Consider the following 22,809-nt stretch of genomic DNA (forward strand, 5'->3'; position numbering starts at 1 on the left):
CTGCCTTATCTCCATGCTGTTTGAGTTTCATGCTGGCTTCTCCAGAACAGCAGTAGGGCTTGGCCACACATCTTAATGTTGGGCTGGGCAACTCATAAATTAGGGAATTGTGTTTGCAGACTCATAAACCACATCTCGGACCAAAACCAAGTCAGTTAGCTTGCCAAATCATCCACTAGTTTGAATTATCTGGGTTGCCCTCCCGCCTCGAGCAGCCTGGATGGCTGAGGGTCTTGAATGCAGCAGGTGCCTAAAGACTATCTGAACGAAAGAATGAATGATGGGTGGATGAATGAGAGGGAGGGAGGGAGGGAGGGAGGGAAGAATAAGCCCCTTTAGCCATCCAAGCTCTTGTCTCCAAATACACTGGAACTCTTCCTTCAACCAGCGTTTCAGCCATTTTGTCACATATCTTGAGGAGTTTGCAGCCCTCAACTTCCCTTCCCTTCCGAACTGACAGACCCTGAGGTTGTTTCCCAGACTTCGGGAACCAATCCTTTTGCACAGAACCAAGCTTTGTTGGGGGGGGATGAGGGGGCGGGGGCTCGGACGCCTCAAAGTCTGATGAAAGTTGTAGATCCTCTGAACCCAAAAAAAGCCTTGCACAAGTGCATGCACACACATTCATCTTGTCTATAGCTTTGGGTGCATTCATACGTTTACCCCCACTCCACCCCCAAGTCCAATCAAGAATCACCGGGGGAGTGTGTTTAAAACAACTCCCACTCCCCCCACAGGCCTCGTGACTCTGAACCTCTAGAGGGGAGGCCCCTCAAAGCCTGCACTTTTAAGGTGTCCGGGTAACCCACACTCAGGTTTGGGATGGGATGCTATGGTCCAGCTTTTCTTGAAAGGGCAATCCCAAGCCCTCCCCTTCGAGCCCAGTGGACTTGTTTAAAATGCAGATTCCCGGACCCCACCCAGATTTACGTCTGAGGGGAAGGGGCCCAGGAGTCTGCATTTTTTATGAGTTACACAGGTGGTTTTGAAGCATCTTAGAGATTGAGAACTATTTCCCAGAATGACAGGGTTAAAACCTTACAAGAGCTGAAGGCCCATAACAATTGCTAATGAACTGATCAGCATTTCAAATGGCAGAGCTTTCTGGGCGCACATTCCAAGGAGTAGGGTGAGGGCATGTGATTACCCCCCTCCACCCCTGTGAGTATTTACTTCCCTCCCTCACTTCTAGGTCCCACAACCCGCTTCCACTTCCCTCTGCCCTCAGCGTTTGCCCATCCCCTTCTCCGGAAATGCCAGCCGTTCCCCTTTCTCAATCTCAATCTGTCATCTGTACCCGGGACTGGGCCTGGGAGACAAAGGATTATGGCAATCGCGGGATTACAGGTGCAGCCCCCATGCCACCGTTTTACTCGGACTTTTTCCTCTGGCAACCACCTTCTCACATTCTACTTATTCTGTTTGTTGTCCCTCCCCCTTCTAGAACAGAAATTCCACACGGGGGTGGGGGTCCTCACTTCTGAGGGTCTGTCTGAATGCTTGGCACGGGGTAGGCTCAATAGGCTGAAGAGTGAGTTGAAGTTTGGGGCTCAGGTCCTTGCTGATGCTAAACACAAAAAAGTAGTGGCTATCACCACAATTTCCCTTCAATGTTAAGAAGCAGAGGAATCAAATGCTTTAAATTAAGCTGCCATATATATATATATATATATATATATATATATATATGATTGATATTTTACAGAGAGGAAAGGAGAGGGAGAGAGTTAGAAACATTGATGAGAGAGAAACATCAACCAGCTGCCTCCTGCACACCCACTACTGGAGATATACCGGCAACCAAGGTACATGCCCTTGACGGGAATCAAACTTGGGACCCTTGAGTCTGCAGACCGACGCTCTATCCACTGAGCCAAATCGGTTAGGGCAAGTTAAGCTGCTTTTTACAACTGATTTATCTTTGGGAAGCAAATAGCCATGGGCAGGTGGAGGTGGGCGGAGAAGAGGGATGTCCTGACCTAGGCTAGGGGTGGAAAATCAAGGAAGGCTTCCTGGAGGAAGCATCAATGGAGCTGGCCAGGAGAGGTGAATTAGCTATGCAGGGAACACAGGAAAGTGTGCTAGTGGAGTAGACAGAGAGCCTGGCTGCTCTGGGGATGAAACAGCATCATCATAAGAAATGTGACTCCATGGGCCTCACCTTGAACCAAGTGAATCAGAAGCTTGAGAGAGGCCCTGGGCCTCTGTGCTCAGCTCTAGAACCTGAGCAGTCGGGGTCCAGGGTCCAAGCTATTAACCACCAGCCGGACCCTGCCCTTGGAAGAGCCCCGCCCAAACAACTACCTATTGAGTATTCCACTGCCTGGAATGGAGGCAGGGAGGAGACAGCTAACTGGCCGGAAGTAGTGGGTGGATCTGGACTGAACGGGAGAGAGGAGCCAGGAGTTAAAGTCCTTACAAAGCCCTCTGCACTGGGCCATCCCCCTCTGCCCTTCTATCGTCCCCTGCGCCTTGGTCACTCAAGTCCACGCACCCTGGCCTCCTTGCTCTTCCGCTCTGCCTCAGGGCCTCTGTCCTTGCTGTTCCCTCATCTAGATCCCCCTTCACCCGATCCTTCACTTCCCTCGGATCCTTGCTTCAATGGCCCCCTTCAGTGAGGCCCTCTTGACCACCCCAGGGCTTCTCAGTAATTCCTCACTCAGATTTATTTTTCCTAAACATGTGTTGCCACGCAATACCCTAAATGTCTTACATATTTATTATGTTGGTTGCCTGTTCCCACCAACACACTAGAATGCAAACTCCACACGGGAGGAGATTCATAGGTCTGTTCTCTGCGGTATCCCCCATCCCACAACAGTGCTTGGCACATAACAGCTCTCAATCATTACTGACTGAATGAGTGAACAAGTGCGTGAATGATGGACAAAGGGGTGGACAGATGGGTGCTGCTGCCAGTGGCTGAGAGGGCACCTGGGAGCAAGGCTGGGGATGGAGGAGGAGAGTCTGATAAGCACTTGGGGTGGCAGTGGCCCAGGTGGGCGGCCCTGGTTCTGATGAATCAGGCCAGACCACGCTGGCCTCTGAGGGGCACTTCCCGTTCTCTGTGGCCGACTCCAGACTGCTCCAGCCTGGGACGGACTGGGTCCCCTGGCCCCAGGGCAGGCAGAGGGAGAACCTGCTGCTCCTGTTCTCCCAGCTTGCCAGGGTCTCTGCCAACAGGGCCCCACCCTGCCAGGCAGCCACATTACTGTCCTGCTGTGACCCTGCCAGCCTCAGAGGCCAGGCGGGAGGGCTAAGGAGAGTCTCCTCACAGCCCCTCACCCTCCTGGTGTGGCTCCAGGGCAGAAAGCTGAGTTTCACCTGAGCTACTAGTCACCATCCAAACATTCCTTGTCATGTTCCTAACCCCCCCCCCCCAATCTGCATGGGAGGCCCCTCCCTTCCCACCCCTTCCCCCTTCCTGCTCACAGGCCACCCAACACCTCTGCAGGAGCTTCGGCAGCTGCTCCAGCCCACACAGGTCTAACCCCACCTGGATTCTGAATGCGCCCATTGTCTGATAGCTCGGTGTCTCTGCGTTTCCAAAGCTCCCGGACAGATCTCCAAAGCCCTCGGGACAGGAGGAGCCTCATGACTGACGCGAGCACACAGTAGGCACTCAAACACCAGGCTAAGGGGAACTAATTCATTTGCCTTCTATGTTATTAAAAACACCTTCCTCAGGTTATAGAGAATGGAGGGGGACAAAGTTCCAGGATTGACGTGCAAAATTTTCCATATTATAAGGGAGATGGTTCCACTTTGTAGAACAATTCATATTTCCATTTCTGCAACACCCCAATTTTTTTTTTCAAACCCCACAGATATGGGCACGCATGCTCTGTGAATGCTTAGAAAGGGGTCCGGGAGGACACACACCAAATTGCTAACGTCAGCCACCGAGAAGGGGAAGGTGTTTGAATTTTCTATTAGAGATCATTATTCAGGTTTTCCTTGCAAAACCTGTTTAAACTTTATAATGAAGAGTTTCGAACATAATCAAAAGTAGAGAGAGTAGGATAATGGACCACACATATCCAGCTCCCACAACCCTGAGCTCATGGCGATCTCACGGCATTTATACCGCCAGTTCCTTACCCACCCGGACACGTAGCCTTCCATCTGTAAACATGGCAGTGTGTATCTCTGATGCACCCCCTTCTTTTTTTAAATATGTTTTTATTAATTTGAGAGAGAGAGGAAGGGAGAGGGAGAGAGAGATAGAAACACTGATGAGAGAGAAACCTCGACCGGCTGTCTCCTCCACACTCATTACTGGGGATCAAGTCTGAAACCCGGCATGTACCCTGACCTGGAATCGAACCAGCAGCCTCAGTGCATGGGACAACGCTCAAGCAACTGAGCCACACCAGCCAAACTCGTCCCGTCCCTCCTTCTTCAACATAACCCCAATCCATCACTGCTATTATGAATTAAAAAAAAAAAATATTATATAATTTTTTTTTCCCTCCCATGAAGCGTGGTAGGGAGGTCAAGCAAGCTGTGGCATTCATAGAGTTAACTGGTTTACCCTCCACCCCACCCCGCATCCCCATCCCAAAGTGACTAGGAAGAAACTTTAAGTAGTAGCTTAGAAAAGAAAATAATAATAACAATTAAAGGAGCCAATGAAACTCTGAAATGGCTTGCAAAACTCAACTCTGGATACACTTCACCATTCACGGGGGCCAGTAACACCCCTTTTATTCTGGGCTTTCAAAGGAGCCAAAGGGATCTTAAAGCTTCATCTACCCAAAGGCTGGAAGCAGTAAAGGACTTCGGGTGGACCTTGAGGTTCCTCTCTGGGCCAAAAGTGAAGAGCCTAGAATGCAGATGTTCCCAGAAACGGAGCTGCTGAGCACAGGGAGGGGTAAAAGCCCGCCAGGCTGGGAGACTCCCTTTTCCCTTCCCAGGCCACCAGCCGTGTGACCCTTTGTTTTATTGTTTGAAAATGGAACTGTCACAGTACCGACCCCCAAGTGTTGGTGCAGGGATTTTATTTATTTATTTATTTATTTATTTAAAATACATTTTACTGATTTTTTACAGAGAGGAAGGGAGAGGGATAGAGAGTTAGAAACATTGATGAGAGAGAAACATTGATCAGCTGCCTCCTGCACACTCCCTACTGGGTGTGTGCCCACAACCAAGGTACATGCCCTTGACCGGAATCGAATCTGGGACCCTTGAGTCAAACCGGTTAGGGCAGGGATTTTAAAATGAAATCCTACGGGAATAGTTGAGGACTCAATCAACGGACAGTGCAATGAACATGATGATTCCTGCTTAACAACCATGTTATTATTATTCTAATTCTGACTCCTGTCAGCTGTGTGACTCTGGTCCAGTCACCTAACAGCACTGAAACGGCCAAATTCATGTACAAACTGAGAAGCTACATGACTCGGTTAAGACTCCTTCCTAACTTTGCTCCCAATAAACGGATTTTTTAAAACATACTCTTTCTCTGTGAGATTAATGCTGAACCATTCCACATCTTCCTAGGGCGACAGTCCGTGAAGGTTACAGAGACCCTGGAATTCTGTCTGGAACAGAGCTCCCGTGGCAAGGGATTGAGGGGGGGACAAGCAAGATGACCCGGTGCGACCACAGGGGATCTCGGTGCACAACTGGAACAGGAGCTGTATTTGCAACAGGCGGTTCCAGTGCTACCAGCCAATCACAGAAGTCTTCCCCAGCCCCTCCTGCTGCAATTCTGCCGCATTTCCTCTTATTCTATTCTCCGAATTTCCTCTTATTCTATTCTCCGTGGGCCACATGGAGGATATGGCCTTTGCAAGTATTTGAAAGCAGATTAACTAGTTCTCCGCTTTCTCAAAAGGCCAGCAGCAAAGGCTGGGGTAGTCAGTCATCCACAAAACTCCCCACCGGGGCGGCTTAAGGATCCTGGGACCTGGGGGAAGCACAGCATTATAGGACTATTGATGGGCACGTGGGAGGCTGGGCAGGGACCCCTGCAAGAATCAACTCATCAGCGTTGGTGTGAGAAGTTGCCCCTGGCTCCATACTAATGAGGACCCTGTTTATCATCAGAAAACCCTAAACACCTAGTCCCTCTCCAATGCCCAGACTGGTCCAGCAAGGAACCTGTCCCCTGCAATCGGTAAAAATCCAGAGGCCAGAGACCTCCGCATTGCAGGCGCTCCTGCACACGGCATCTAAAATGCTCCTGACATTGCTCTCATAGTCAAAGCCCAGACACAGCCAGTATCCATCAATCAATATAGGGCTACAAGGGAATACTATACATTTGTTAAAAATGAGGACACTCTCCAAGATATTTCAAGTAAACAAGAACACTGTGTATAATATGCTACTTTTTTAGTTAAGTTAGGGGAGGGGGAATAAGTATCTATATATATCTAATTCAAGAAACACTGGGAATAACTGGGAATATAAATATATGATTTTTCTAATGGTTATAACAAGGAACCTGAGAGTTCACAGAGAAGCATTCGCCAGGTAGGTACAGGTACACAGGTGGTGGCATAAGCTTTGGGGTCAGTGGAGCGGGGTTCTAACCTCTGCCTGCCATGTCCTAGCTTTGTGGCCTTAGACAAGTCATGAACTCTCTCTGAGTCTCAGTTTACTCCTCTGTAAAATGGAGATAACACTGGAATCAAGTTCATAGGATGACTGAACCAAATAGGCGTGACTATAAATTAGCAGAGTGGCTTCTTGATGGTCCACCTGACTGGCAGCAAACAGTCTGCACAGTGGGTGTTGGGTCAAGAGGAATGTCTTAGACTCGGGGAAGGCAAGGAGCAAACAGACAAGGGGGTGTAACCCCTTCCTCATCCTTATTCCCTCGGGCCCCTTTGGCCGTTAGCGTCTTTTTCACCTCCTGATACAGTTCTAAAGCAGAAAGGTCTCATCGGGAAAACTCAATGCTTCAGGGTGTTTGCTCTGTGCCCGGCACTGCGCGCACTTTATACACGTGAACTCGCCGAGTCCTCATCTCAACCCTGCGAGGTAGGAACGATGGTGTTACAGGTGAGGGGACTGAGGCACGGAAAGGTTACATAACCTGCCCGAGGTCACGTGGCAAACAAGAGCGAGACGGGATCTGAAGCCACCCGATCACGCCTCTCCTCGCAGCCCTCCCCATTCATCTTCCCTCTCCCAGGGAGGCCCGGGGAAAGCGGCTTCCTTTGTTTCACAGGTTAGAAGAGAAATAAGTGCTGAGGATTAGAGTCACAACCCTGACATCCAATCTCCGCTGAAACCAGGAGTCAGGCCTCACACCTGGGAAGTGAAGTGCAGTTTCCTAGGGTGAGCAGCCTCCCCAAGTCTTCCGTGTGCCCGTGGTTCAAGTGAGAGGATTAGCGGAGAGGAGAGGGGAAAAGCGAGAGGGAAATCGTCACTGACTCCAAAGTCCAAAGAAAAATCAGCACAGTTCACAGGGGACGTTTCCAAATCGAAGACGCAGATGACAAGCTCCGAAACCCCCGTCTGCAGGGCACGGAAGAGCGTTTCTTCATAAACGCAGACGTAAGAAGGGCAAAGGGTGAAGGCAGTTCACCCACCAAGCCCAATTTCTCCAGAAAGTTTAGTCATGACTGCAAGCCCAGGGGTTGGGGCGGTAATGAAAACCGGACACGGGAACTTCACCAAGCAACTGCTGGACTCAGTCATCTCTGCAGAAACCCCGGGCTTCTTGCTGGTGAAGGGATGAAGGGATCGAGGGCCAGGATCTCCCGGGATTTATGAGTAAGAATGGCACCGAGAGTACCTGCCCTGCGACTGTGAGAGGGTGATGTCACAGCTGATTCAGCCTCCGATACCGATAGCCTAACAGGATCAGGCTCTCAATGTCGGTGATTCAGAGCCTCCCTCCACCTGCCAACCAATGTCCCTCCGCTGACTCAGTGGGTGACGTTTTCAATAGGAAAGCCACCACGCTTCCCACAAGCTCCAGCTGGTCATCTCTCCTTCCCTTTTCAAACACACCCACACAATGGTGATGAAGAATTTGTGGGGGAGGAAGTTTGCAGTCTTTGAAAATCTTCTTACTCAATCAAGACTGTATTCTAACTAGCGGGTTCCTATGACACCAATATACATGTACCTCCCCCCACCTCACCCCACCCCCCCCCCCAAAAGAAATCATGCCCAAGAAGTCATGATGCCTGTTTATTGGACAATTTCATCCTTCTGTCATGAGGAAGTTAAGAAAACTAGACTAGAACCATATTCCTCTTGGGCAACACGCCAATGCGTGAGTAGCTAGGAAAGAGGATTAGATCCTGGTTTGAACGGCATAGCCTTTAAAGGAGACGTGGGGACAATTAGGCCTCAGGGTCATTCCTCTAGAAAAATGCCTGCTCAGAGAAGAGTCTTTTTAAACGGCAGCAATCGGGAGTGAAAGAATGTGGACAGTCCAACTCCTTCAAAACACAGTCCAATCCCAACATCTATGGAGCACCTCACTTCTTCAGGTCTTTTCACAGATGTCATTCTTCTTAGTGATGACTCCCGCAAATCTCTCCCCACCAGCACACCCTTCCTGCTATCTCTGCTGTTTTTCCTTCCATAGATCGCCATCTGTCTGCCTCCTATCTCCTCCGACTAGAAGGGAAGTCCACAAGGGCGGGACTGTGTCTCTTTCATTCCATTATATCCCCGCTGCCTAGCACAGAGCCAGTGCCGGCAGGCACTCAACATAAAATTGTGCAGTGAATGCACAGATGACTGCCTCTGTCTCCAGAAGGACTCCTCTCCCTCCGAGACCTTCGGAGCAGGAATTATCCATCCCCTTCGCCTGGCGCTCACACACTGGCTGTAAAGAGCACAGGTTTGGAGTCCAACAGCCACCAGAACAAGCAGCCGGTCTTTCCCACTTCCTGTCTCCATGACCCACCCGTATCTTACTCAGCCTCTCAGGGCCAACAAATGTCACTTCTCACTGGCTGTTGTGAGGTTTCAGGGAGAGAGACAGCATGTCTTATTGGAAACATAGTAAGTGCATGGGAAGGACTAGTCAATACACCATTGCTTGTGATAAGAATCGAGTATGGCCCTAACCGGTTTGGCTCAGTGGATAGTGTCGGCCTGCGGACTGAAGGGTTCCAGGTTCGATTCCGGTCAAGGGCATGTACCTTGGTTGCGGGCACATCCCCAGTGGGAGGTGTGCAGGAGGCAGCTGAACGATGTTTCTCTCTCGTCGATGTTTCTAACTTTCTATCCCTCTCCCTTCCTCTCTGTAAAAAATCAATAAAATATAAATGTTTTAAAAAGAATGGAGTATGCGCTGAAACCGGTTTGGCTCAGTGGATAGAGCGTTGGTCTGCAGACTGAAAGGTCCCAGGTTTGATTCCGGTCAAGGGCATGTACCTTGGTTGCGGGCACATCCCCGGTAGGGGGTGTGCAGGAGGCAGCTGGTCGATGTTTCTCTCTCATCAATGTTTCTAGCTTTCTATCCCTCTCCCTTCCTCTGTAAAAAATCAATAAAATATATTAAAAAAAAAAAAGAATCGAGTATGAAACAACAATTTTTGTTTTTTTTTAGTAAGTATCTCTCAAATGTTGCATGGGGCATACTGATACTAAAGAAATTAGTCCTTGTTTACCTAAAATTCAAATGTAACTGGCTGTCCTGTATTTACATATATATGTGTGTGTGTGTGTGTGTGTGTGTGTGTGTATATATATATATTTAATTTTAGAGAGGAAGGGAGAGGGAGAGAGAAATAGATACATCAATGATGGGAAAGAATCACTGATTGGCTGCCTCCTGCACACTCCACATGGGGGATCGAGCCGGTAACCTGGGCATGTGCCTTGGCCGGGAATTGAACCATCGACGCTCAACCACTAAGCCATGCTGGTCAGGCTGTCCTGTATTTTTAATCTGTTAAATCTGGCAATTCTGCCCATTAGGCAGTTAGTTACCTTCCTGAAAGCAGGGTGATGTTGCTTACATCAAGATTTATAAAATACTGCCCTATAATACACTCTCAATGAATATTGATTGATCGATCAGATGGATTTCAGAGCTGTGAGATTTTTATCGTGGCCATGAGCTGATTGAGTTAGCCTTAAATTACTGTCTTTGCGCTTTTCACATCTCTCCACAAGTTCCTTCCAGGCTCCTTTTCATTGCCAAGGACTAGAAGAATGGACACCGGGTCTTGAACAATTAATGGGCCTGCGGATACTGCAGACACCAGGAGGAGGTGTTGGGTGTATCTGGGAGCCTTGCTCAAGGAAGGTGTTACGCAGACAATAGGAAACCAGACAGATGGCCCTGGCGGGCTCAGATCGCTGTTTAGATTTTGATCTGGTGCTTCCTTACACCAAGGCAGAAATGGCTCGTCTGACCTTTAGACTGCAGACTGCAAGCTGTTTTGTGACAAGACAATTAGGTAAGGTTACATCAGGGGTGTGTGCAGGGCGCAGAGAAACTCGGGAGTGCCAAGCAGAGACACATGCCCTGAGAACAGCCCCTCCTCTTTGTTTCTCTCTGTGGTTCGTACTGAAAAAGTTGCCTCTTTTCTTTAAAACAAAAGGCACAATTACACCTGAAACTGTTATATGTCAATGATATCGCAATTTTTTAAAGTATATTTTTATTGATTTCAGAGAGGAAGGGTGAGGGAGAGAGAGAAAGAAACATCAATGATGAGAATCATTGATCAGCCACTTCCTGCACGCCCCCAATTGGGGATCAAGCCCGCAACCCGGGCATGTGCCCTTGACCAGAATTGAACCCGGGACCCTTCAGTCCGCAGTCTGACACTCTATCCACTGAGCCAAACCAGCCAGGGCTATCTCAATTTTTTTTTTTATTTTTAAAAGCATAGTGGAATAGCTTCTAAAAGCAAAAGATATATATATATATTCTGAAACCAGATTCATTCTTTCATTCACCAAACACTACTGAGTACCTATTATGTGCCATGCACTATTCTAGACACAATACAGCCTGTGAACTAAGTAAGACAAAAATCCCAGGCCTCTTGGAGCTTATGTTCTGGTGCAAGGAGACAATGGGCAGAAGTAAGTAAATACATAGGATGTTAGATGGCGAAAAGTGCTGCGAAAGGAAATAAAACAAAAAAGGGAAAAGAAGGGTTTCGGAGGAAGAGGTCACTACCTCAAATAGGGGGTTCGAGAAAGGCCTTCCTGAGAGGCTGACATAGGAGCAAAGACTCGAGGACGGTAAGGAGTGAGCCTGAGGTAGACGTGTGTCTGGTGTGCTGCTTAGGTTCAATCAGGAAGCAAAGAGGGCGAGAGACCGAGAGGTGATTAGGGGCAGATCATGGGGACCTGGTAAGACACAGAAAGGACTTTGACTTTCCGTCTGTGTGAAATGGGAACTACTGGCAGAGTTTGAGTGAGATCGATATTTTCTAACTCTGCTGGGCAGAGAAAAGACTGTGTTGGGGTAAGTGAAGGGGGGAGCAGAGAGACCAGAAAGGAGGCCGTTGCAATCATCTAAGTGAGGACCCTCTCAAACTTCTTTTGGGAAAATTCTTCTGGGAACAGACAAGGTATATCAGCGCGTTTGAATGCCAAACCACAGAAACAGGTGTTCTTATAGACTTCACCTTGCCCCGGTATCACCTAACTGAAAGGCTTTCGGCTTGTTACAAGCTCTCCTAATTACAAAGCCCAGTAATTATTATCTAGGCCTTGGCCAATTATCCCAAGGAGTCCTGTGCTGGCTACCTTTTATGATTTTGCTCTTGGGGAACAGGTTCAACCCTTCCAGGCAGGCCCCACTCGGTCCTAGAAGTAACATCAGAGCTCACTGGGATGTGGGCGTGTTCTCCCTCTTTCCGGGGAGAGAGCCACACCCAGGCCGCTGCCCGGCTTCCGCACCCTGAGAAAACCCTAGGTGGGACGTGAGCTTGTTTAGGGCAGTTTTCTTCCCACCCTCCGATCTTGAATGCCACAGTAATCGCATTCTCAGGGACTCAGAAAGTTGAAAAGACAGACAGAAGGGAAAATAAGTGCTGTTCACCGAGCATTTCCTTGGAGATGCAAGTCAAAAGGGAAAGAGGCTCTGCCCTGACCAGATAGCTCAATCGGTTAGAACTTCGTCCAGATAGCCAAGGTTGCAGGCTTGATCCCAGGTCAGGGCACAAAACAAGAAGTAACCAATGAATGCATCGACAGGATGTTTCTTTCCCTCTCTCTCTCTCTCTCAAATCAATAAATTTAAAAAAATTCTTTTTTAAAAAAGGGAAAGAGGCTGAAAATTGCCCAAAATCGAAAGACAAAAGAGGTACTTCAAAGACAAAAGAGACTGAATTCCAGCATCACAATTAAAATTGGTGAGATGCAAAGGTATCAGGAGGGAATCCTTTTCCCTTAGAACAGTGATTTTCAACCTTTCCCATCTCCTGGCACACATAAACTAATTGCTAATATCTGTAGCTCGCAAAAAACATTTTTTGGCAATATGAAAAAAAGGTATAATTTTGATTCATTCACACTGGACAGCTATTGTTGACTGCTGTCATTTTTTTTTAATGTTTCTTTTTAAAAAAATATTTTTATTGATTTCAGAGAGGGAGAGATAGAAACATCAATAATGAGAATCATTGATAGGCTGCCTCCTGCACACCCCACACTGCACTGGGGATCGAGCCCAGAAACCGAGGCGTGTGCCCATGCCCTGACCAGTAATCGAACCATGACCTCTTGGTTCATAAGTCGATGTTCAACCACTGAGCCACACCAGCCTGGCTGTCATTTTTTTATTTGACAATCCAAAGGAAAAGGTCAGACCCCTGACTACTCAGGTATTGCCTGTCTTAAAAATTCTTGTGGCACACTAGTTGAAAATTGCTGCCTTAGAAAAGTGAATTAGGTTCCACGGGAGATGCTGGTTGTCAAAAGGCACTGAGGGGCACAGATGAGAGCACAGGTTATGAAAGATAAAAGTCCAGGGCTGTTGCCTTGGCCATTGTGACTCGGTTGGTTGAATGTCATGTCATCCTATGCACTGAAAGGTTGCTGGTTCAATTCCTGGTCAGGGCACATGCCTAGGTTTCAGGCTCGATCTCCAGTAGGGGGCATGCAGGAAGCAGCCGATTTATATAAGCTCTCACATCCATGTCCTCTCTCTCTCTCTCTCTCTCTCTCTCTCTCTCTCTCTCTCTCTCTCTCTCTCTCAATATCAATAAATCTTAAAAAAAAAAAAAAGCCCAGGACTGTAGCCTCAACTCTGCCACTACCCAGCTGGGTGACCTCAGGCAAGCTGTCCAACCTCTCTGAGCCTGTTTCCTCTTCCAGAGCAGGGAGTAATGACAGTTCCTGACTTAAGTCACTGTGAGGCTTAGCTAAACCATCAAGTCTTCAAGGCCCTTTGCAGGACCCATGCCTCATATTGGGTAGAAATAGTTCTATTTTTACTTGTTGGCCACCCCAAATACATACTGTCAGTATAGCCCTTCTATCATTTTACACTCCAGTTTGATTAAGGAAAAACACCATTTTCGTACCCAAATTCATATTTAAACTGGTGACTAGCATTCTTCCAAGCTCCAGACCTGAAATTCCCAAACACTTCTTTGATAACACCACCTACTTCTGGGTCCTCACTCACTCACCACTCTCCTAACCAAAAACTCTCTCCTTCCCCAACGTGTTCCTCTTTCTTGTCTATTCCCAGTATGAGTGCAAAGTAGAAGCTGCTAGAATTAAAGCCTCTTGCTTAGAGCCATTTAGCTGCTGGAATTTTAAAGTCTTTCCTCAAATCAAAACTATCTGGACTTCAGGCAGACAGGCTCCCAGTACCTTTGCTTAAAAGCCCCCGCGGGGACAGTGGGAAACAGGTTGTCTCTAGATGCCGGCAGGGCAGCAACTGATACAGTCCTTGGAAGGGCACTATCTGGCCAAGTTAGAAAGGCACGTGCCCTGACCCGGCAGGCCCGTCTGTGGCAATTTATCTTCTGCATTCACCAGGATGTGTGCAAAAGGATATAGATGCTACGTTATTCCCTGGGGTGCTGTTTTCTGAACAAAAAGACACAACCCATAGTCTATCCCAGTGTCGATCAGGGGCAGGTTAAATAAGACTATGGCACATCCATGCCACGCAGCTGTATCAAAAGTAAAAGTATGTGGAAGATCGAGATATATAGAGAGAACACACAACTATACTGTTGGGCAAAAAAGAAGGTATGGCCCTAGCCGGTTTGGCTCGGTGGATAGAGCGTCGGCCTGCGGACTGAAGGGTCCCAGGTTCGATTCCGGTCAAGGGCACATGCCCAGGTTGCAGACTCAATCCCCAGTGTGGGGTGTGCAGGAGGCAGCTGATCAATGGTTCTCTCTCATCATTGATGTTTCTATCTCTCTCTCCTTCTCCCTTCCCCTCTGAAATCAATAGAAATATATTAAATTTTTTAAAAAAGAAGGTATGGAACAGTATTATCCCTATGCTACTCTTTGGATAAAAAGATTGTTATTAAATTTATATTTACATAAAGAAATGACCTTTTTTGTATTCCCATAAGGAAACTCTGAAAAATATACACAAGAGACCAATAAAAGCAGTTATCTATGAACTAACTGATTATCTGTGCCGAGGGGAAGAACTGGGTAAAGAGTGGAATGAGGTGGAAAGGAGACTTTTTCCCTTAAAAAGTATATATTTCATTGATTTTTAGAGAGAGAGAAAGAGTGAAACATTGATTGGCCGCCTCCCCCATGCTCCCAGCCCTCAACTGGGGATTGAGCTACAACCTTGAGGTGCATGGGGCCCAACCAACTGAGCCACACTGGCCAGGACAAGACTATTTCACCTTTTAATCAAATGCATGATCTGCCTACTAAAAGAACAGAAAGAGAACATCCTCTCTTACCTGTAGACTGAGGTCCAGGCCTAACCCTGGCCGGGCTAGGCAGCCTCATCCGGGGACCCTCTCCTCCTATACGCACCCTCCCTGTTCCAGAAGGCACAGAGCCAGCCTGACTCCACTATGCCCTGCCACACCTCTGGGCACCCCACTTCCTCTTCCTGGAGAGCTCTTTCCCCTTCTCTGTCTGGCTGATGTAGACGCACTCTCACTCTTCAAAGCCTAGCAGGTAAAACCACTCCTTGCACCCGCTGAACGTGTCCCCACCCCACGGAATTCTGAGAGTGTACTGGAATTACCTACCCCTGGACACTTTCTCTCAGAGATGTTCTGGAATGTCCTGCAGGCAGGGGCTGGGGCTGAAGTCTGGGCACTGGCTGCTGCTTCTTCAGGTCCCCCCCGTCCCATCCCAGCTGCTCCACTGGCACCCACAGAGCTCTCCTCCCCCAGCACGGCAGAACGGCCAGCCTGGCCGCAGCCTGATCCGCGGTGCCCTTGGATCCCTGGCCTCAGGCTGACAACCAGATGCCCACACCCTGCCTGGCACCAGGTATTTACTCAAACATGTGTGACCTAGCGGCTGGAGTTGTCCAGTGCCATGTCCAGAACCCCACCCTCTTTACATAAAAAGATTATTATTAAATTTACTTTTTTTGTTCTGGCTGGTTGGGCTCAGTGGATAGAGCATCGGCCTGTGGACTGAAGGGTCCCGAGTTCGATTCCAGTCAAGGGCACATGCCCAGTTGTGGGCTCGATCCCCAGTGGGAGGCGTGCAGAAGGCAGCCGATCAGTGATTCTCTCATTATTGGTGTTTCTATCCCTCTCTCCCTGTCCCTTCCTCTCTGAAATCAATAAAAATATATTAAATAAATAAATAAATAAATTTACTTTTTTTGCATCAAGAAATTACTCCTTTTGTGTTCCCATAAGGAAACCCTGAAAAAAGATACACAAAACACCAATAAAATCGATTACCTGTGAGGAACTAAGTGGGACGGTAGCTCAGTGAATTAGCAGGAGGGCAAATCTGTGTTTTTGAAGTGCTCCAGGTGATTCGATGCTTAGCCGTGTGGGCAAACCAGGGTCTCAGGGGCTGGGGCAGAGCATTCATAGCAATGGGAAAACAGACTGGTATCCCTGAGCATGTGGATTATGAAATACTTTTACAAACCAAGCAGAAACTGAAACGTCTAACGTCATCCTGACTTCCCCACCCCCGCTTGCTCCTGGCCCCACTCCTCCCACGGCGATTCTAAACAATATTCATGAGCAGGTCAACAGGCAAACCCGCTTCAGCCCACCCCAAGCGCACGGCACAGTGGCAAGCAATACCAGCGTTTCCTTTCCTAGCAAAGGGCACTTTGGTCTAGTCACTGTTTGCAGAGTGGTGTTTGCTTTAACACAGAAGCAGAGAGAGACTGAGGAAACTGGTTTGGCTGGTTTGCTGGGCAGGAGGGAGCCCAGGGAGAGGTTTGAACTGAAGGTAAAACACGGGAGGGAGTGTCTCAAACAGAAAGCACTAAATACTCCGGGGGGGGGGGGGGGGGGGGGGGGCTTTATTACTTAATATTCATCAAGCACTTGACACACCCTATGGCTTGGATACTATTCTGCCCATTTTACAGATGGGAAAACAGAGGCTTAGAAAGCCCTTGTCCAATGTCCCTCGGCTGGCAAGGGGCATTACCTGGACTGCAATCTAGGCAGTCTGACTCCAGGACCCTCCAAATGTTGGGAGGGTGCAGGCAGGGCCTTGCGGGGAAGAGGAGGACTGGAGGGAGATGAAGAGGAAGGAGAGGGAAGAGGAAGAGCGCAGAAAGAGGAGGGACCTAAAGCCCTGCCAAGCATAAGCTGCGCTTTATAAATGGGAAACGAATTAGAGCGAGGGAGAAAGGCCACCACCTATTTCTTTTTAATTGACCAAAGATGAAAAACACTTAAAAATGACTAACTGCCCTCCCATTTCCGAAGCTGAGGTCTCCTTTCTCTGCCCTCCGGAGCTTTCAGAGGGAAGCACTCAGTACACTGCATCCCAGGGACACACTTACCACAAAGCTTGGAGAGCCACAGCCCCAGCTCTTCCCTGCCCAATTACAATCGCCGGCGAGGGCTGGCCCGAGGCCACGGAGTTTAAGAGGAAAAGGATAAGACAAGGCCTGAGGAGTGGTCAGTATTTATTCACTCGTTTATTCATTTATTCAAAATGTATTTGACTGCCTACTCCGTCCCTAAGAAATATGAGCCACCATTTCACGACTCCTTATCTCCTTTTTTTTCCCCCCCTTATCTCTTTACATTTGTCCCACTTGCCTTTATGTTCAGTGCACATCTGCTTTATTCATTACTGTGATCCCAGGGCCTAGCCCAGTGCTGGCACTCAACAGTCACGGGTTGACTCAACGACTGAGTGAATACGAACGCTCAATTCTCACGGCCAGCCTCCCATGTTACACATGGGGAAACTGAGGCTCGCCGAAGTAAATGGATTTACCCAAGGTCACACAGCTAACAGCTGAAATTCAAACCCGGACCTTTCAGGTACTTACAGGGCCACCCTGCCCAGCCATACTGATTTCCTCCATCTCCCTGAAAGCCCCGAGCCCGGAGAGGAGATGGAAGTTGAGGCAGAGTGGAAACCCAGAAGTCTGGATTGTGTGGTGCCTCCCGGGGACTTTCGGGTTTTGGCAGCTTCTGGGAGATGGGAGAGCTGATCGCTTCAGCGTCTGGCTTATCTGGGGCTACACTTGGAAGGGAATGCGTAACAGACACCAAGGTGAGCATTTCGGAAGAAAAGGCTGGCTCAATAAAAAGCCCCGGAGAGCAAACAGGGATTTCCATAGCCACCTGGCAGAGAGGGAGGGCAGGCGCAGCAGCCAGCCTTCCTTAAATGGCCTTGCAGGGCCCAGGACCTCAGGCCTCTGCTCCTAGTGAGAGGCAAAGGCAAGGGCAGGAGCAGGAGCAGGAGCCATTAGTCTCCTCCCCGATCCCCGTGAGCTCGGTCACAGGTGTGAGTGCCCACAGGTGTGAGTGCCGTACTCTGGGAAGTGATGTTGAGGAGTTTGAGAGGTGGGGGAGTGGGGATCTGATGATGTAAGATCATTCCAAAGCAGGTTTCTCTCTGTTTTGTTAAAGCCCATTTAATTAGGGGGCCAGCGTAAGGTTCCCACCACCTTTCAGCACGTCTTTCAGGGAGAGGAGGAAATGGGTGTACTGAATCCGCACAGGTGGGTGCCGGTGAGGAGGTCAATCCATCACGCAGCCAGAGCTCAGGCCCAAAGCACAAGCCTTGTCTGCCCAAGGCCAGGTGGCAGAGGAAGCAAAAGCACGGAAATCCTGGGTTTGAAGCCCAGCCGCCTTCCTCCCCGCCACCTCCCGTCACTCAAAGCAGAGTGAGATCCGAAATCCATTTGTGCTCAGAAAAGGGAAGATAATCAGAAACTAAAGAACCCATTTACAGCTGGGGTTGTTTTTTTTGTTTGTTTGTTTGTTTGTTTTGGGGGGGTTGGTCTTTGTTTTTAAAACATTCTCCATTCTAGAACCTGGAGAGAAACCAATAGAACAAATACAAGGATCTCATGGGGCACAAAAATGCCCCAAAGCCCCCCCGAGTTTAGCCAAATCCTACTTGTGACACTCTATGGTCACGGGTGGACAAAAAGCGACAGGTTCCAGTTTTCAAGCTCCCAGGCAGCAAACTCTCCACGGAGCCGGTGGGCTCTGGACTGCGCTGCTTTCAAAGAATTAAAACGCAGGAGCCATGAAACTCCACCCAGGCTTCTAACCTGGGGTCTGAGGCTGGACTGGGGGTGAGGGATGCCCGTGGAACCTTGAGGGAGATTGTATGCAGACTCTCCCTGGGGCCAAGGTTTAAACCTGGTGTAATGTGACATCCCTCCATTTTCTACACTGTCCTGAGAGAGGGAGGCCACCTCCCTAAACCCTCCCCCTACCCCCATCCCCCCCACCCCTGCCAGCCTTTTTACATCACAAAGCCAGTTCCCTGAGGTCCCACGTGTGGTTTATCACAAGGGCACTTCTGTCCTGGGGTGATTCCACACTGGATTGATAGGAAAGGACCCCATAGTCCAAAAAGCCCCCCCCCCCCCGAAGTGAAATGTCAAGAAATCTGTTGAGTGGGGACCTGAAACCAGCCACACAAGCAGCTGGTGGAGACCGCCTCGCCCAGCAAGACCACCAGCTGCAGGCCCCTCCACCTCCCACCGGGTCTGACCCCTCCCACCGGGGCTGAGCTGTCTCCATCACCACCACCTCCTCTAGGGTCGGCCCTGTCAACACCTCTGCTCTCCCAGGCACCCAGGGAGGATGAAGCCCACTTCACAGTGGACACTGACTCCCGAGCACCCTCTTTCCTTGTTGAGATTACAGAGAAGAGAAGGGGAGAGCGGGAGAAAGACCAGCTGGGAAACCCTGAGCAGACAACTGCATTGCTTTACGCTTCCGTTTTCTCATCTGCCAAACAGGAAGAACCCTGGTGCCCACCCTCATAAGGCTCTTGGGAAGATTAAAGGAGGTAAAAATATGTGAAGCACTTGCCCCACCGTCCAGTTAAAAGCAACTAATAGGTGTTGTTATTAATAATTATTATTAATACGTAATAATAGTATTTTTAATATATATTTTATTGTTTTTTTACAGGGAGGAAGGGAGAGGGATAGAGAGTTAGAAACATCGATCAGCTGCCTCCTGCACACCCCCCACTGGGGATGTGCCCGCAACCAAGACACATGCCCTTGTCCGGAATTGAACCTGGGACCCTTCAGTCCGCAGGCCAACGCTCTATCCACTGAGCCAAACCGGTTAGGGCCGTAATAATAGTATTATTGTGGTCAAACACCAGAGGGATAAAAACAAATCCCACCCTTGGTGCTACCAGATGTCTTGATTCAGGAAATCACAGTGACCAGCACTTGTGTTGGGACACCCCATATGTACACACACCTGCTTCTAATCCCTGAGCCCTTCCTCAAGGCTGGGTCAATGCTGACTCCTTCCAGAAGCCAATCCTCCCTGCCCACTGATACCCATCAAACATTCCAGGCACCGGTGCCCTCTAAGTGGGTTCTGGGACATTCTTAGCAACCTGCTGGAGCAGGCAGTACGGAGGGCAGGGCTAGAATATCCCTCTATCTCAGTTCACTCCCAGGTGCCTAGCACAGGGTGGGGCAGAACCTCAAGCAGGGACTGGCCAAGTAAGACGGACCCAGGGCAAAAATCGGGCAAACACTTCCTGCCTGACCCCAGAGAACGCGCCACACACCGCACACACACGCCTCAGAAAAGCAAACACATTTTAATCAATCGAGCTTCAGTTTCTCCGTAAGAGGGGGAGGGTAAAAATGCCGCAAATGCCGCCTACAATTGGCACAAATTCCAAAGTTCAAAAAAAAATTTTTTTTTCAAACAACAGGGTGATAGCTGTAGATGTTTCACGTGGCCAAAGATTAGAAGAATAAGCAATCAATTCCCTCAGGGGATTGTGGGTGATTTCTGGTTTCAAAAAGTGTGTTGTTTTTTTTTTTTTTATTGTTATGATAACTCGCCCAATCAACTAAAATCCAGCGGGAGGAGAAAGTGGTTTGGGAAGAAAAAAAAAAAACGCATCTGGGAATCGGTGAAACCAGAAGAGAAACCAACCTTCCCTTGTTTTCGCCCCAGGGCAACAGTGGAATGAAACAAAGCAAGCTCTAGAATTCTGATTATCTCAGCGATGATAAAGCCCAGAAAAGAAAAAGAAAAAGAAAAAGACATTACTCCTGGGGGGGAGGGGGAGGGGGGAGGAGGACTAGCACCTGTGTCCAAATGTTTTCATTTCTGAGAGCAAAAGCCACAGCTTAACAACTGAGAGGGCTCCCCAGCCATCTGAGAGGGTGCAGAACGCGGCCTGGGAGCGAGGTGCGAGTTCCAGTTCCCACCCTGGGCCAGTGGGCCCCGCCCGCTGAGCCTTCCGTTGCTCATCTGTGGACGGGGAACTCCCACGCCCCTCCCGCCCTGCCCACACATTAGATTTGTGCGGTAGGAAATGACAGACTGTCTCCGAAGGGGTCAGGACGACAGGAGCCACACGGAAGGCCTCTAACCGGTGCCCCTCCTGTAACATAACTCGCCAGGGTAGCCCCCCCACCACAGAGCTCCGTGAGACCGAAGCTCGGACCCCCACATTTGTGCACATTCCAAAGGCGTGTCCTCTGCGCCAAGGAAGAAGGGGACTGCCCAGTCCAGCCCCCGAACGTGGGGGCGCAACGTCTCGGACCCTCCCCAGGCCCCGCCGCCGGCCCGCGGAGCTCACCTCGGCCCAGGACCCGGCCTCTCTCCAAGTGCCGCCGGGGCACCGGGAACGTGTAGCTCTCGGCGCCAAAGCCGGGGCGACAGGGCTCCGGCTCCTGGCAGAGCCGCGATGAGACCTGCGGTGGGCGAAAAGGATGGAACCGGGGTGACTTGGGGGGGTCCCCTCCAGCCTACACCGAAACCCCACAGCGCCACCCCTCCCCGGCTCGCAGCGCCGGGACTGTGGGAGGGACCCACCGCTGCCCCCGGGCAGGCAGCCGCGCCGAATTCACTCCGAGCCCCGAGGCCGCCGAGCCCCCAGGAACGCCCGGGAGAGGGGCTGCTGGGTCACCTCCTCCCGACCCGGCCCCCCTTCCCTTCCGGCTCCTTCAGTTCCCCTGGAGGCACCTGGACTCCCCAACTCCACTGGCCTCCCGCCGGGGACGCTCCCATGCCTGGTCTAGCTCCTCGGACCCTGGGCGCTCTAACAACTTTTGACCCCACTTTCTCACCCCGGGGTCGCCCCATACCTATTAACTTCCCTTTCTCCACCCGGCAGGTGCCTTTATTTCTATCGATTCCTCTTGCGTTACCTCGGGGGCCGCCCCACTACTCCCGGCTCCCCTGCACTCGCACCGGGGCTCCCCCTTTCCATATCCAACCCCCACTCGGCTGCACGCCCCCCTCCGCCCCTCGCCCATTCCGCAGCCAAACCCGAGCCCCCAGAGCCTGCACCGAGGCGCGCCCACCGCGGGGACCAGGGGCGGCGGGCAAAGCCGCGCTCGCTCTCACCCGCTCCCGCTCCCGCTCCGCCGAGTCCAGGGCGCCGCCGGCTTAGGCCGCTCCGGGCCTCTGGACCCAAACTTTCTTGGAAGAAGAGGGAGCGGGGACGACAGGAGAGCGGGAGGGACGACGAGAGACGGAGGGACTGGGAGCCGGGGCGCGGAGGATGGGCCCGGAAGGCGTCCCCGGAAAGCCAGGGGGCCCGGCGTACCTGCAGCAGCAGCAGCAGCAGCAGCAGGGGCGTGGAGAGGCTGCGGCACGGAGGGCCCATGGCGGGCCGGTGCGGGTCGGTACGGCCGGACTAGAGTCGGGCAGAACTTCCAGGAACTCGCAGGTGCTCCGAGGCTCCCAGCGCCACTGAGTAGGGCAGCGCCGCAGCCGCCAGGTGAGCAGGGGAGGCCCCGCCCTCGGCACCACTGATTGGCTGAGGTTGCACCTGCCGCCCGCAGCCAATGAGCGGCCGGCGCGGCCCCAGCTTCCTCCGCTGGCCCCGGGAGGCCGGCCCGCCCCCGACCCCGCCCCGCCCCCTGCCTCGCGCTGACCTGGTGCCCCGCTGGACCGCGGCTGGCAGAGTGAGGGTTGGGTGCAGGATTCCTATTACCACCAAGTTGGAAGCCGGCTCCGCAGTGGGTGACTCACTGACACCTGGGCTTCACCCTTCATCTAGTTCCGTCCTTTTAACTGCAGGTCTCCGCCGGCTCTTGTCTGCAACTCAGTTCACCGGGCGGAGTTCCACACCTCAGCTTCTTCACCTTCCAAATGGGAATAATCATCACAAATGCCTCCCTGTGTTGTGAGGTTGCCATACAATTAAGGAGACCAATATTTCCTGCACCATAATAGCTCTGTAGATACGAGTGATGATAATAGCAACAACAAGGGCTGCCCCCAGTTGCGGGGGGGGGGGGGG

At 50.6% G+C, this 22,809-nt stretch overlaps 1 protein-coding gene across 1 annotated transcript in view; it reads right to left on the minus strand.

Annotated features, from left to right (window-relative positions):
• Positions 1–22,247, minus strand: part of LOC103284615 (cadherin-1) — a 97,325-nt gene extending 75,078 nt beyond the window's left edge. The window contains exons 1-2 of the mRNA XM_054709948.1: positions 22,111–22,247; positions 21,139–21,253 (exon numbers count right to left, since the gene is read on the minus strand). Coding sequence (XP_054565923.1) covers positions 21,139–21,253; positions 22,111–22,170 — 175 coding nt within the window. The 5' untranslated portion in view covers positions 22,171–22,247. The remainder of the gene's footprint in view (positions 1–21,138; positions 21,254–22,110) is intronic.
• Positions 22,248–22,809: the final 562 nt, after the last annotated feature.

Source organism: Eptesicus fuscus, chromosome 21, assembly GCF_027574615.1.
Source record: "Eptesicus fuscus isolate TK198812 chromosome 21, DD_ASM_mEF_20220401, whole genome shotgun sequence".
In the NCBI taxonomy this organism is placed as follows: domain Eukaryota; kingdom Metazoa; phylum Chordata; class Mammalia; order Chiroptera; family Vespertilionidae; genus Eptesicus; species Eptesicus fuscus.